At 44.7% G+C, this 16,410-nt stretch overlaps 1 protein-coding gene across 3 annotated transcripts in view; it reads left to right on the forward strand.

Moving 5' to 3' along the window:
- The window catches only part of serinc4 (serine incorporator 4), a 55,914-nt gene that overhangs the window by 35,738 nt on the left and 3,766 nt on the right, over positions 1-16,410 (forward strand). For all 3 annotated transcript variants that reach the window (XM_061664316.1, XM_061664335.1, XM_061664326.1), the window contains exons 6-10: positions 214-425; positions 879-974; positions 3,746-3,872; positions 15,371-15,483; positions 15,751-15,904. In XM_061664316.1, coding sequence (XP_061520300.1) covers positions 214-425; positions 879-974; positions 3,746-3,872; positions 15,371-15,483; positions 15,751-15,904 — 702 coding nt within the window. The remainder of the gene's footprint in view (positions 1-213; positions 426-878; positions 975-3,745; positions 3,873-15,370; positions 15,484-15,750; positions 15,905-16,410) is intronic.

Raw genomic sequence — 16,410 nt, forward strand, 5'->3', positions numbered from 1 at the left:
TGGACATTTAAAGTTCCGACAGGTGCTTTGTCCTGGTCTCCTGCGATCAGGCTCTGCTATATACCCGAGGCCGGTAGGACGTACTTCCACCTGTTTTGTGGAATGCAAAAGTTGGTTGTACATAATCCTTATAGTTGTTTTGTGATGTGAACCCAGGGACGTGTATTCAAATCCTTCACTTTTAGCCTCTAAAGCACTCTGTCCTGCTTTCAGGCTTACTGGAGCAGCAGAAAATAAACGTTGGTACTTGGCAGTGATGTGCGCCACCCTTTTCTTTTACACCATCGTCACGATGGCCTTCACCTTCATGTACAAATACTACACACACCCCATCGCCTGCCAATTCAACAAGGCCCTGCTGTGGATCAACTTGGGACTCTGCTGCCTCATGTCCTTCATTGCTGTCACACCATGCGTGAAGCAGAGTGAGTCCATGAAACACACTCCTATGTCTATCATCGTCTCACAGTCGTTAAATAACACTTTGGCCATTTCCAGCAATGCTAACATGCCCCCCACTGAAATTGCTGCCGCTGCAAATAATAATGATTAGATGTAGACTAATATGATCTGTTTCTCGCTTGAAAAACGCACTTGTTACAGCTGTTATGATGGTTTTTATTATTTTAATTTTCTTGTTTTTGTTTTCCAGCAAATACGATCACTTATGTTGGGAAAAATAAATCACTTGGCAGTTAGGAGTTTCCCCACTGTGTGGGTTCATGAATACTTAAGGGATACATTTTCATTCAGTAGCAGTGGTATTTTTTTGCTTATTTTTGTAAGGTCAAGACACATACATTCTACACTCATTTTAAATAAATTATTTTCTTGTTTGAAACGTACACATTTTGACCTAATTCTGTTTGTCTTTGCAGAGCAACCTCGATCTGGGCTCCTTCAGGCTTCCATCATCAGCTGTTATGTCATGTATCTTACTTTTTCTGCATTGTCTAGTCGCCCTCCTGAAAAAGGTGAGCTCAACTGCTCTGAAGAGTAGATGACCAATCATTTTCATTCATTAAGAATTCACACACTGCATGCATAGTCACAAAATTTGTTTTTTGTTTTCAACCCATCACATTATTCATTTGTGAAAACAGGAAGTTCGCAGGTACATAAACACACACACATTTGGGGGAGCGATTCATAGTTCCGGTGCCTTGCTTAAGGACACCACAGCTAGGGATGTGTAGAGTGGTACATTGATGGATTCAGGGTTGCTGTCAGAGATTAGGGATTTAGAATACTTTTGTTTATTAAGTATTTGAACATGAATCAACATTTTACATTGTACCTGACCATTCTTTCTCACTCTGTTGTAAATGGGAGAACACCCACTATATGAATTCCTTCCATTGTGTATGCTCGCATTAATTTCTATGAATAGGTTTGCCTGGTGGGGGCACGGTGGCCGACTGGTTAGCACATCTACCTCACAGTTCTGAGGACCCGGGTTCAATCCCCGGCCCTGCCTGTGTGGAGTTTGCATGTTCTCCCCGTGCCTGCGTGGGTTTTCTCCGGGCACTCCGGTTTCCTCCTACATCCCAAAAACATGCGTGGTAGGTTGATTGAAGACTCTAAATTGCCCATAGGTGTGAATGTGAGTGCGAACGGTTGTTTGTTTATATGTGCTCTGCGATTGGCTGGCGACCAGTTCAGGGTGTATCCCGCCTCTCGCCCGAACATAGCTGGGATAGGCTCCAGCAGCCTCAGCTTGTGAGGATAAGCGGTGCAGAAAATGGATAGATGGATGGATGGTTTGCCTGGTAGGGCTTGATCAGTTCATATACTGTATTTGAGACATACTGTAAGTGAAACTTCTTGTCAGAGGCCTCTTTTCCAAGGTGGCCTACACATTGGTGTTCACAAACAGGGACATACGCATACACACACGCATGCGCGCACACGCAAACATACAGAAAATCTGAGATGAGATGTGCTCTGACATGCATGCTGGGCTGGTGGCCTGCGGCGTGACTAGACTGATATTTGTTTTGCATTCCACTTGAATCCATTGACTACATAATAACAGAGGCACAAAACCTATTACATGTGGTATAAAAACTGCAATTAGTTAACTTTATGCAGGTGAGGAAAACACAAGATTCTGGGGAGAAAAATACTTTTATAACATTCAGCTTCACTTTCAAGGTCCAAATTTCCATTTTCCTGATCTTTACTAGATCTAGAGTGTGTGCTTGTGTGTTTATATACAATAACCAAAGTGGTCCATCAGTGTTACTGTCACGTCAAGTCTTTGTTCGTCTGTCTGTCCCCGGAAAGATTATGCTCTATGACCACACAACACACGCACACCAAAACCTTAACCTTCCTGCTAGGACCTTATATGGACTTGTTTTTGTCCCCCAACAGAAAGGAGTAGCCACTATGTGCAAAAATATTTACCGTGTCTTGCCATGTGGATCCCTGACACACGCATGCTTGCACAACTCAGACACACAGAGACACATACACAGAAACACACAGACCCCCCTGTCCCTATGCCACAGAAGCAGACAAACTATTCTAAGGCAAATGCATCTGAGGTGCAATGGAAAAGACAATTCAGAAAGTCAGACATGCTCTCCCAGTCTTGACAACAACAAAATATGTGATGGGTTAAATGTAGGTCAGATTTTGTGCAGTGGATGTAAAAATATTGGATTGACAACTGAAGGCATGCATGTCAAGTGGTACATGAACGTTACAGTTTTGAATTTTGAACAACTGTTAAGAAATATATGACCTTAACATAAACTTTTAGCATCATACGGAATAGCAATAACTTCTTAAATTTGAATGGAATCAGTTTTTACTGGTACAAAAAATGAACAGAAAGTCACGTGCTTACAAAGTGAGACGTTTTCACTCTAAGCCAAGCTTTTTTCCCCCCTTCGTTCATTTTCATGAGAGCGAATTAAAATGAATTTCTAGCAATGTGCAATAATAGTAGAATACAGTTTGGAGCTAAATGTTGTATATGTTATGCAAGTTTCACCATAATCATCTATAGCACTGTCAATAAGGACCCTGCTTTAAGAATGGGAGATTGGTTTAAGTTCTACAAACCTCTAAAATGTGGAGATTGTGACTTTTAAAGAGATCTCTGCATTCCGAGCACTGCTTAGGTGCCCTTGACATTGAACCCTCACAACTTGTCTGAGCTGTAACACTGTTACTCATCTCCATCATGGAAGTATGATGGAATAATACAAATTGAATTAAATCAAATCAATTCATACATACATTTTATAATGCTGATCTTGTTTAGGTTGTGGGCTGCCTTTGGGCGAAATATAGTGGTCGCAACGCATAAGCATTTACACATATCATAAGCGATCTCTCATGGCTGATTAAATGAAAAAGTGAAGTGAAAAATAAGCACTGAAAATTCAACATTGTTCAGATGCGACACTGTTGCATTGTCTTTTTGGTGGAATAATACACAATAAATATATAGTGTCGAACAAACAAAGAAGAAAAATACTATGCTGCCAAAAGAGTAGAATTACCGTATATATATATATATATATATATATATATATATATATATAAGTAAAGCATCACACCCATCCTATTTAATATACTGTAAAAGTAATGAACTTGTTTCATTCAGGTACATTTCATTATGGTAGTTTAAATCCGGTATTTCCCAGACAAGAGAATCTAAAAAGTGAGCAAACGACATGTCTGCTTTTATGAGATGCAATACTTACACTTTTTGTGTTATTCTCTGTGTTAGTTGTGTATCAGGGCATGAACGTGACAGTATGTTACCCCAGTGTGGGGCAAGATGGGATCCAGAATGAGGGCAATGCTGTGGCCATCATTGGAGCTGCAATCATGTATTGCTGTGTTCTTTTTGCATGGTAAGGTCACAACTCAAAGAGGTGCACATACAGTAATGTATGAGGGGCCGTTAGGGACATTATTCAGGATTAGATCTCAAACTTACTCTTACAATTGTCTCATATACACTACTAAAAGGCTCTCATACAACACAAATGTTTTCGCTTATAAACATTTGTCAAATGCTCTCATAAACACAAGTGGAACACTGTCATACACACGACTGAACGTGTTCCTCTCATAAACACTACTCAAACCCGCATGTCACTGATAATCACACAAATGTCAATCACTCTCACGCATGCATGTCAACCCCGTTCACACAATCAATCACACTAACGCGCGCATGTTGCTGACACTCACACTCGCATGTCAATCATGCTCACATGTGCATGCTAATCACACTTACAGTAGTCTTTCACCAACGCTTATGTGTATGGCAATCACGCTAACACATGCATGCCAATCATGCTCATGCGTGCTCGTCAACCATGCTCACGAGCACCTCAAGCACACTAACGCGTGGATGTCAATTATGCTCACATGCGAGTAGTTCAATTCAAAGTGAAACTCATAGCACATCATAGCACATACCGTAGCACATCACTACACACAATTACAGTGACATATTTCAAATTTTAATATATGCATAATGTTTAATGATTATGGTCACAGCAAACCAAAAACCCAAATTCCCCATATGTAGAAACTAAAATATAACCTGAAAAACGTTCAACAAATAGTGATTTTTAATGTAGAAATTAGGCATGGATTTGCACATGGACTTGTCCATCATACTCTAATTTATTGAGATGTACTGTACCTATATTTAATAAGATCATGAAATATTTAACTGAGTGAGTGTAGTTTGTAAGTGCATCCCAATACAAGAGTTTCACTTTTTTTTTAATTGAACTACCTAATTTAAACTTTTGACACTAATCTAATTTATTGAGATGTACCATATGTACCGTATTTATTTATGTGTTAACATTAATCAACACATAAGTAAAAAGGCATTTATCTAAGTCTGCCAGTGTTAACACAGTTTCTAAATTACGTATTTGTCCTAAAGTGGACATCATAAAATACATACAATAAAAAGATAATACGAGTATATTTTCACAAGTCCTGGGACTTCTTAGGCTAATCTGGAACCTCAGGTATCAACTCAATGGCCCCCTTCATTTGGTACACCGACACAGTGGCGATAATATGCGATTATCCTGTCTCAAACATACTGTATACATTCCAGATTATAATCCAGTGGTGAACGGCATGATGAATGACTGGTTAGCACATCTGCCTCACAATTCTGAGGATTCGGGTTCAAATCCGGCCTTCCCTGGGTGGGTTTTCTCCAGGTACTCCGGTTTCCTCCCACATCCCCAAAAACATGCATGGTAGGTTAATTGAAAACTGAAAATTGCCCATAGATGTGAATGTAAGTGTGAATGTTTGTTTGTTTACATGTGCCCTGTGATTGACTGGCATACAATTCAGGGTGTATGCTCCCTCTCGCCCAAAAGATGGCTGGGATAGGATCCAGCACACCCACGACCCTAGTGACTATAAGCGGTACGGAAAATAGATGGATGGATGGATGTAGCTATATTGAAACTCTGTCTTTAGTCCAGGAGTAAACGCGTCCATTTGCGCTTTTGCCCCAAAGGAACATTTATTCCGCGTTTGGTTAATGGGGTCTAGCTCTGGGTGGACGAGTCTGGCCCTGTCTCATACACTACACGGGGTTTAATTGGCCAACCAATGCGTCATATCCTACAGCACTTACGAATTAAAAGCATCCATATTACCTCAATGAGGTATACGATATACTGTATATACATGATAAATACATATGTATATACTATACAGTATATTGCTTTGTAACGGCTGCTGCTTGAGTTAGGCCTACTACTGTACTTTATGACTGTTAGTCAATACCATGTTTTATTTTGACATACCCAAAAAGGAGTATAAAGAAGAAGAAAAAAAGTTCCTTTTCAAATACAACCCCAATTCCAATGAAGTTGGGACGTTGTGTTAAATATCAATAAAAACAGAATACAATGATTTGCAAATCATGTTCAACCTATATTTAATTGACTACACTACAAAGACAAGATATTTAATGTTCAAACTGATAAACTTTATTGTTTTTACATTAAATGGATCTAGGTTTCCCTTGCCCGGACGCGGATCACCGGGGCCCCCCTCTGGAGCCAGGCCTGGAGGTGGGGCTCGAAGGCGAGTGCCTGGTGGCCGGGCCTGCACCCATGGGGCCCGGCTGGGCACAGCTCACCACCTGTGGGAGGGGCCATAGGGATTGGGTGCAGAGTGAGCTGGGTGGTGGCCGAAGGCGATCCGATCCCCGGCTACAGAAACTGGCTCTAGGGACGTGGAATGTCACCTCTCTGGCAGGGAAGGAGCCCGAGCTGGTGTGTGAGGTTGAGAAGTTCAAACTAGATATCGTCGGACTCGCCTCCACATACAGCTTGGGCTCTGGTACCAGTCCTCTCAAGAGGGATTTGAACCCCGGTCCTCAGAACTGTGAGGCAGATATGCTAACCAGTTCTTCCACCGTGCTGCCTATTGTTGTTATTATTATTATTATTATTATTATTATTATATACACGAAAAGTATACAGCACTTCTCAAGACCCTCAAAAATGCTTTACACCAATCAGATGACAATAACAGTAAGGTGGCTGAGCAGGAAGCACGGGTGCTAGTGTCAACTATGCTGTCCACCGCGGTGGAATGCAGGCAAGTCTAGCCGGCTGGCGGGAGCCTGGGTGAATGTAAGGAGACGCAGAAGGATACGTGCGGTAGTAGCTGAGCTTGCTGGATGTTCACGAGTCATACCGGAGCATGGCGTTCGAATAGTTCATCAATTCATTTTCCATACCGCTTATCCTCACGAGGGTCGCGGCCGTGCTAGAGGCTATTCCAGGAGAGAGGCGGGGTACACCCTGAAGTGGTCGTCAGCCAATCGCAGGGCACATATAAACAAACAACAATTCACACTCACATTCACACCTACGGGCAATTTAGAGTCTTCAATCAACATAGCCACATGTGTTTTTGGGATGTCAGAGGAAAGTGGAGTACCCGGAGAAAACCCATGGAGGCACAGGGAGAACATGCCACACAGACGAGGCCAGATTTGAACCCGTGTCCTCAGCACTGTGAGGCAGATGTCCTAACCAGTTGGTCACCGTACCGCCTGTTCGAATAGTTAATTTCCCAAATTTAATCTAAATCTAATTTGATCTCACCGCCTTTCCTAGTTTACAGCATGTGACAACAACAACGCATCGTCCTTCGGTGAACGTGTTGAGTGATTGTGAACCTCAGGGCTGAATCAGGAAGCACTTGAATGATTCTTTGAATGATGCCCAATTTGACATGCATTTGATTTTTGTCATGTTAATGTGAACAGTATATTTCCGATTTTTTCATATCCGACCCAGGCCTCTTTCATATGTGGCTATAAATCGGATATGTATCCGATGCGATGCTCCTTGACCCGTCACCCCTCCTTGAGCCGTCACCTTAACGTGGTAGAGGTGTTTGTGTGTCCCAATGATCCTAGGAGCTAAGCTGTCTGGGGCTTTATGCCCCTGGCAGGGTCACCCATGACAAACAGGTCCTAGGTGAGGGACCAGACAAAGCATGGCTAAAAGACCTCTTATGATAACGACAAACTACGGACTCAGTTTTCCCTTGCCCGGACGCGGGTCACCGGAGCCCCCCTCTGGAGCTAGGCCCGGAGGTGGGGCTCGAAGACGAGTGCCTGGTGGCCGGGCCTGCACCCATGGGGCCGGGCACAGCTCATCACCTGTGGGAGGGGCCATAGGGGTCGGGTGCAGAGTGAGCTGGTCAGTGGCCGAAGGCGATCCGATCCCCGGCTACAGAAACTGGCTCTAGGAACGTGGAATGTCACCTCTCTGGCAGGGAAGGACCCCGAGCTGGTGTGTGAGGTTGAGAAGTTCAAACTAGATATAGTCGGACTCGCCTCCACACACAGCTTGGGCTCTGTACCAGTCCTCTAGAGAGGGGTTGGACTCTCTTCCACTCTGGAGTTGCCCACGGTAAGAGGCGCCGAGCAGGTGTGGGTATACTTATTGCTACCCGGCTCGGCGCCTGTACATTGGGGTTCACCCCGGTGGACGAGAGGGTAGCCTCCCTCCGCCTTCGGGTGGGTGGGACGGGTCCTGACTGTTCTTTGTGCCTATACATCAGTTCAGAGTACCCACCCTTTTTGGAGTCCTTGGAGGAAGTGCTTGAGAGCGCTCCCGATGGGGACTCCATCGTTCTGTTGGGGGACTTCAATGCTCACGTGGGAAATGACAGCGAGACCTGGAAGGGCGTGATTGGGAGGAACGGCCCCCGCAATCAGAACCAGAGAGGTGTTCTGTTATTGGACTTCTGTGCTCATCACAGATAGTCCATAACGAACACCATGTTCAAGCATAAGGGTGTCCACACGTGCACTTGGCACCAGGAAACCCTAGGTCGCAGTTCGATGATCGACTTTGTGGTCGTGTCATCAGACTTGGGGGCGCATGTCTTGGACACTGGGGTGAAGAGAGGGGCAGAGCTGTCAACTGATTACCACCTGGTGGGGAGTTGGCTCCGATGGTGGGGGAAGATGCCGGTCCGACGTGGCAGGCCCAAACGTATTGTGAGGGTCTGCTGGGAACGCCTTGCAGAATCCCGTCAGAAAGTGTTTCAACTGCCACCTCCGACAGAACTTTGCTCATGTTTCTTCCCATGAGGAAGCAGAGACTGGGGTCTCTGAGGCGGGCTCTCCTACATCTGGGCTTGAGGTCACCGAGGTGGTTAAAAAGCTCCTCAGTGGCGAGGCCCCGGGGGTTGATGAGATTCGCCCGTAGTTCCTAAAGAAAGGCTTTGGATGTTGTGGGGCTGTCCTGGTTGACAAGCCTCTGCAACATCGCATGGACTTCGGGGGCAGTGCCTCTGGATTGGCAAACTGGGGTGGTGGTCCATCTTTTTAAAAAGGGGGACCGGAGGGTGTGTGCCAGCTACAATCACACTCCTCAGCCTCCCTGGTAAGGTCTAGTCAGGGCTGCTGGAGAGGAGGGTCTGTCAGGAAGTCAAATCTCAGATCCAGGAGTAGCAGTGTGGTTTTCGTCCTGGCCGTGGAACATTGGACCAGCTCTACACCCTCGGCAGGGTCCTCAAGGGTGCATGGGAGTTCGCCCAACCAGTCTACATGTGTTTTGTGGACTTGGAGAAGGCGGTCGACCGTGTCCCTCTGGGAGTCCTGTGGGGGGTGCTTTGGGAGTATGGGGTACTGAACCCCCTGATACGGGCTGTTCGGTCACTGTACGACCGGAGTAACAGTTTGGTCCGCATATCCGACAGTAAGTCGGACTCGTTCCCGGTGAGGCTTGGACTCCACCAAGGCTGCCCTTTGTCACAGATTCTGTTCATAACTTTTATGGACAGAATTTCAAGGCGTAGCCGAGGTGTAGAGGGGGTCCGGTTTGGTGGCCTCAGTATTGCATCTCTGCTTTTTGCAGATGATGTGGTTCTGTTGGCTTCATCAAGCCGTGATCTCTAGCTCTCACTGGAGCGGTTTGTAGCCGAGTGTGAAGCGGCTGGGATGAGAATCACCACCTCCAAATCTGAGACCATGGTCCTCAGTCAGAAAAGGGTGGTGTGCACTCTCCAGGTCGGGGATGAGATCCTGGAGGAGTTCAAGTATCTTGGGGTCGTGTTCACGAGTGAGGGAAGAATGGAACGGGAGATTGACAGGTGGCTCGGTGCAGCATCTGCAGTGATGCAGACTTTGTATCGGTCCGTTGTGGTGATGAAGGAGCTAAGCCGAAAGGCGAAGCTCTCGATTTAGCCGGTCGATCTACGTTCCTACCATCACCTATGGTCAAGAGCTGTGGGTCAGGACTGAAAGAACAAGCTCCCGGATACAAGCGGCCAAAATGAGTTTCCTCCACAGGGTCCCCTTAGAAAGAGGGTAAGAAGTTCGGTCATCTGGGAGGGGCTCAGAGTAGAGCCACTGCTCCTCCGCATTGAGAGGAGCCAGATGAGGTGGCTGGGGCATCTGATTCGGATGCCTCCCGGACACCTCACTGGTCGCACGTCCCACCGGGAGGAGACCCCAGGGATGACCCAGGGCACACTGGAGAGTCTACGTCTTTCGGCTGGCCTGGGAACGTCTCGGGATCCCCCCGGAAGAGCTGGATGAAGTGGCTGGGGAGAGGGAAGTCTGGCCATCCCTGCTAAAGCTACTGCCCCTGCGACCCGACCTCGGATAAGTGATAGAAAATGGATGGATGGATGGATGGATGACGAGTGCAACATGGACACTCACAGCGCGCTCATCTGACCTATACGTTTTCAAAGGCGACCGTATGTAACAATTGTTGGACAAAACAGATGTGCGACAAAAGCAAAGGCAGACAAAGGAGCAGAAAACAGTCAGTGGCGAAAAGAAGATGCTTTACAACTTATAAATATCACAAAATGTTGGCTACGGTTGCACAAAATCCTTGAAATTGCCACAAATGCATCATGACAAGACCTCCGCAAGGGGGTAAACACGTTTGAACACCTCGCGGTCGTTTGCAGTGCATGTGATGTCACTGATGCATTCTGTCCTCAGTAGAAGTCACATTTGTTTTTGTTATGTGAGCGACTACATAAAAAGATAAGATTTAACAAAAATATCAGAATTGGGCATCATGCCATGCAGTGTGAACGTAGCCTAAATTACTAGATTGGTAGCAAATCAAATGTTTGCAAAAAACAACAACAAATGTGTAACATACCTAAATTTCATTTCATACTCTAAGTTGTTTTTCATTTAGCTTTTATTAATATAAATGCACTTTTTTATGTGATGAGCAATGACATTTTTTTTATTATCACTCCAATATACAACCCCAATTCCAATGAAGTTGGGACGTTGTGTTAAACAAATAAAAACAGAATACAATGATTTGCAAGTCATGTTCATCCTATATTTAATTGAATACACGACAGAGACAAGACCTTTAATGTTCAAACTGATCAATTTGTTTTTTGCAAATAATCATTAACTTAAAATGTTATGGCTGCAACACGTTTACCACTGTGTTACATCACCTTTTCTTTTAACAACATTCAACAAACGTTTGGGAACAGAGGACACTAATTGTTGAAGCTTTGTAGGTGAAATTATTTCCCATTCTTGCTTGATGTAGAGCTTTAGCTGTTCAACAGTCCAGGGTCTCCGTTGTCATATTTTATGCTTCATAATGCGCAACACATTTTCAATGGGAGACAGGTCTGGACTGCAGCCCGGCCAGTCTAGTACCCACACTCATTTACTACGAAGCCACACTGTTGTAACATATACAGAATGTGGTTTGGCATTGTCTTGCTGAAATAAGCAGGGGCGTCCTTGAAAAAGACGTTGCTTGGATGGCAGCACATGTTTCTCCAAAACCTGTACCTTTCAGCTTTAATGGTACCTTCACAGATGTGTAAGTTACCCATGCCATTGGAACTAACACAGCCCCATACCATCACAGATGCTGGCTTTTGAACTTTGCGTCCATAACAGTCCAGATGGTTCTTTTCCTCTTCCTGTAGGACACGACTTCCACAATTTCCAAAAACAATTTGAAATGTGGACTCGTTGGACCACAGAACGGTTTTCCACTTTGCATCAGTCCATCTTAGATGAGCTCGGGCCCAGAGAATCCGGCGGCGTTTCTGGGTGTTGTTGATAAACGGCTTTTGCTTTGCATAGTAGAGTTTCAAGTTGCACTTACGGATGTAGCGCCGAACTGTATTTACAGACATTGGTTTTCTGAAGTGTTCCTGAGCCCGTGTGGTGATATCCTTTATACATTGATGTCGGTTTTTGATGCCGTGCCGTCTGAGGGATCGAATGTCACGGGCATTCAATGTTGTTTTTCGGCCGTGCCGCGTACATGCAGTGATTTCTCCAGATGCTCTGAACCTTTTGATGATGATATGGACCGTAGATGATGAAATCCCTAAATTCTTTGCAATTGTACGTTGAGGAACATTGTCCTTAAACTGTTCGACTATTTTCTCACGCACTTGTTTACAAAGAGGTGAACCTCGCCCCATCTTTGCTTGTGAATGACTGAGCAATTAGGGAAGCTCCTTTTATACCCAATCATGGCACCCACCTGTTCCCAATTAGCCTGTTCACCTGTGAGATGTTCCGAACAGGTGTTTGATGAACATTCCTCAACTTTCTCAGTCTTTTTTGCCACCTGTCCCAACTTCATTGGAATTGGGGTTGTATGTTGTGAGCAATTATGTGACTGACTTGACTTACATCTTGTTTAAATCATGTAATGACTTGACTTGACATGCTTTAAATTTAGTTGGGATGGTAGTTTTGCTGCAGTAACTTGTGACTCTCATATTGTGACATGCTCCTATTGCTGCAAATGGAGGTGGTCCTGGATGTGTTGGCAGGTAGCGGCGTGGACAGGTGGCGGGCAGTGGACAGGACAGGCGGCTGGCTTGGTGGCAGGAATAATGTGGGTCAGGGACACAGGGGAGCACTGGGAATGAGGAAACACAAGAGTTAACAAGGGAAGCGAAGAACAGTATAGCTTACTTGACATAAGGTGGGACGTGGTACCGCTTGGAGAGGCTGCAATACTTAGCCGAGGATTTCCAGGAACAGGCAGGCTTATTTACACCGGTGGTGATTAGGTTGATTGAAGACAGGTGCTGAAAACCGAGAGGGGAGGGGGGGAGGGGAGGAGAGAGAGGACGCAAAGCGCCCTCCCGTCTCCAATAATGGAACTTCAGGTCAGTATATGACAAACTCCTTTGATCAAAATGAAATATTTGAGTTCGGTGCCAAGCTACAAATTTAAATTTCAATAAAGGGGAAAAAACTATTTAATTCACAAACTACATTTTTTTCCCAACAATTTTTTTTAATTTATGGTAGGAAAGAGGAGGTGTACAGGAAAATCATACAAGAGGTTAGTTAAGAAGAAGTGGGACACTGTACAGGACTGAGGAGAGGATATAAGAATACATGTAGATGCGACGTAGGGCGAAGGTAGAGGTGACAAAGGCCAAACAAGAGGCATATGATGACATGTATGCCAGGTTGGACACTAAAGAAGGAAAAAAGGATCTATACAGGCTGGCCAGACAGAGGGATAGATATGGGAAGGATGTGCAGCAGGTTAGGGTGATTAAGGATAGAGATGGAAATATGGTGACTGGTGCCAGTAGTGTGCTAGATAGATGGAAAGAATACTTTGAGGAGTTGATGAATGAGGAAAATGAGAGAGAAGGGAGAGTAGAAGAGGTAAGTGTGGTGGACCAGGAAGATGGCAAGGATTAGTAAAGGGGAAGATAGAAAGGCCCTAAAGAGGATGAAAAATGGAATGGCAGTTGGTCCTGATGACATACCTGTGGAGGTATGGAAGGTGGCTGTGGAGTTTTTGACCAGCTTGTTCAATAGAATTCTAGTGCGTGAGAAGATGCCTGAGGAATGGAGGAAAAGTGTGCTGGTGCCCATATTTAAGAACAAGGGTGATGTGCAGAGCTGTGTAAGCTAAAGAGGAATAAAGTTGATGAGTCACACAATGAAGTTATGGGAAAGAGTAGTGGAGGCGAGACTCATGGCAGAAGTGAGTATTCGTAGTGTGTTTATGAGAAGTGCAGACAAGGCCAGAAAGAGCTACATTGTGTCTTTGTAGATCTAGAGAAAACCTATGACAGAGTACCCAGAGACAAACCGTGGCACTACATGCGAAGGTTTGGAGTGGCAGAGAAGTATGTTTGAATAGTACAGGACATGTATGAGGGCAACAGGACAGTGGTGTGGTGTTCTGTAAGTGTGACAGAGGAGTTTAAGGGGGAGGAGGAACTGCATCCAGGATCAGCCCTGAGCTCCTTCCTGATTGCAGTGGGGATTGATAGGCTGACAGATGAGTTAGACTGGAATCCCCATGGACAATGATGTTCATGGATGACATTGGGATCTGCAGTGAAAGCAGAGAGCAGGTAGAGGAACAGTTTGAAAGGTGGAGGAATGCACTGAAAAGGAGAGGAATGAAGATTCCCGAAGTAAAACAGAATATATGTGCATGAATGAGAGAGGTGGGGAGGGGGGTGAGTTTGAGGCTACAGGGAGAAGAGAGGGTGAAGGACTTTTAATACTTAGGTTCAACAGTCCAGAACAAAAGTGAGTGTGGTAAGGAAGTGACAAAATGGGTTCAAAGCAGGGTGGAACGAGATGATGAAGGTGTCAGATGTTTTATGTGACTGAAAAGTCTCTGCTAGGATGAAGGGCAAAGTTTATGATCGTGGTGAGGCCAGCCATGATGTACGGTTTAGAGAAAGTGGCACTGAAGAGACAACAGGAAGCAGAGCTGGAGGTGGCGGAAATGAAGATGCTGAGGTTCTCTCTAGAAGTTACCAGGTTGGATAGGATTAGAAGTGAGCTTTTCAGAGGGACAGACAAGTTTAGAGGTTTTGGAGACAACGTTAGAGAGACAGAGTTAGAGCGAGAAGACAGATTCGATGGTTTGGACACATCCAGAGGAGAGTCAGTGAGTATATTGGTCGAAGGGTAATGAGGATGGAGCTGCCAGGCAAGAGAGCTTAGAGGAAGACCAAAGAGAAGGTTGATAGATGTAGTGAGAGAAGAGATGAGGGCAGTTGGTGTTCGAGAGGAAGATGCAGGAGATAGACTTACATGGAAAAGGATGACACGCTGTGGCGACCCATACCGGGACAAGCCAACAGGTAAAGAAGAAACACTTTCCAGAGTGCAAATTCCTGCCTAATTTCTATATTAAACATCCATCCATCCAACATCCGTTTATCCTCACAAGGGTTGTGGGAGTGCTGGAGCCTATCCCCGCTATCATCGGGCAGGAGGCGAGGTACACCCTGAACTGGTTGCCAGCCAATCGCAGGGCACATATAAACAAACAACCATTCACACCTACGGGCAATTTAGAGTCTTCAATGAACCTAGCATGCATGTTTTTGGGATTTGGGGAAGCCGGAGTGCCCGGAGAAAACCCACGCAGGCACGGGGAGAACATGCAAACTCCACACAGGCGGGACCGGGGATTGAACCCCTGTCCTCAGAACTGTGAGGCAGACGCTCTAACCAGTCGTCCACCGTGCCGTCCTGCTGGAAGATGAAGATGTGTGTGAGCCTCAGTGACATACGCACATGAGCATGTTTGAGTACTGTTTATCAGAGGAAGAGTTCAGTCAGTGCATATGAGAGCGTTTCACTAATGTCTCTGAGAGCATTTGACAAGGGTTCATGAATGAAAACATTTCAGTATTGTGTATCAGAGCCTTTCAGTAGTGTGTATGAGACCATTTGAATAGTAAGCTCATGCTGAATAAGGTCCCTCAGTAACATACAACATTGCACAATAAGTACAATTATTATTGATTTACTTTATTTCATTTCTTTAGCATCAAATTGTGGGAATGAATGCATTCTATGTTTCCTCAGCAATGAAGCGTCCTACCTTGCAGAGGTATTCGGTCCATTTTGGATGATCAAAGTTTACCGCTATGAGTTCCAGAAAGCCACCTGCTGTTTCTGCTGCCCTGAAGAGGAGGAAGGTTTGTAGTTTTTTTTTTTTGTGGGACAGTCATCATGCTTTACTTTCATTAAGGCCACTTCCCTTAGCTTTGTGGGAATGTGATGTGCTCATGAAAGAAGATGGAAGGAATCCTACATTTTATTGCAAAAATATTGTTGAAGCAATAATAAAAATATATAATTCGCAAAATGACGCTAATGATTTATCACTTTTATATTTTTTGCTGTTTTCTGCTTTTTTGACTTGTTGTATCTTGTCCCTTTGGCTTATTTTCATCCTTTTTCAGTCGAGGAAGAGTTTGTGATTGATGATGACAACAAGGGCTGTCAGAAGGTTATTCACAATGAGACGCAAAGAGTGGCATATAGCTACTTCTTCTTCCATTTTGTCTTCTTCTTGGCCTCGCTTTATGTTATGATGACCCTCACCAACTGGTTCAGGTAGGTCAACGACAGCTTGGCTTTCATGATCAACATTCCCATACATACAGCATCCACTCCGCATGAAGTTCCCCCTTAATTCACTCGCAGGCCTCCATGTCAACATGGATATTTGAATTCAACAGCCGTCAGTGGCAGTGAATGAGTTCATTCTTTCTTCCTCATATGTGTTTTAATTTCATACAGGATAGTGTTGTTTACGTCACATTAAAGTGCATAAATAACCTTTTCTCATAATCCTGATAGTGCTCTTTTGTAGTAACTATGATACATTTAACATATATTTATACTAGGGATGGGCGAGCACTGATATATGCAGATAATTGTGAACAAAGACCTGTCTAGCCTTGAACCACCACAATGTAGCGCCAACTGACAAGGAGAATTTAGGTGATGTCAGATTTTATTTTTGCCTTAAGTATCGGTGGCTGGTATTAGCAGCCTTCACGAATACCCGATACCTTGAAATAGGGCCGGTCCAATACCGATACCTGGTATCGGTCCGC

The sequence above is a fragment of the Phycodurus eques genome, chromosome 2, assembly GCF_024500275.1.
Source record: "Phycodurus eques isolate BA_2022a chromosome 2, UOR_Pequ_1.1, whole genome shotgun sequence".
NCBI lineage: Eukaryota > Metazoa > Chordata > Actinopteri > Syngnathiformes > Syngnathidae > Phycodurus > Phycodurus eques.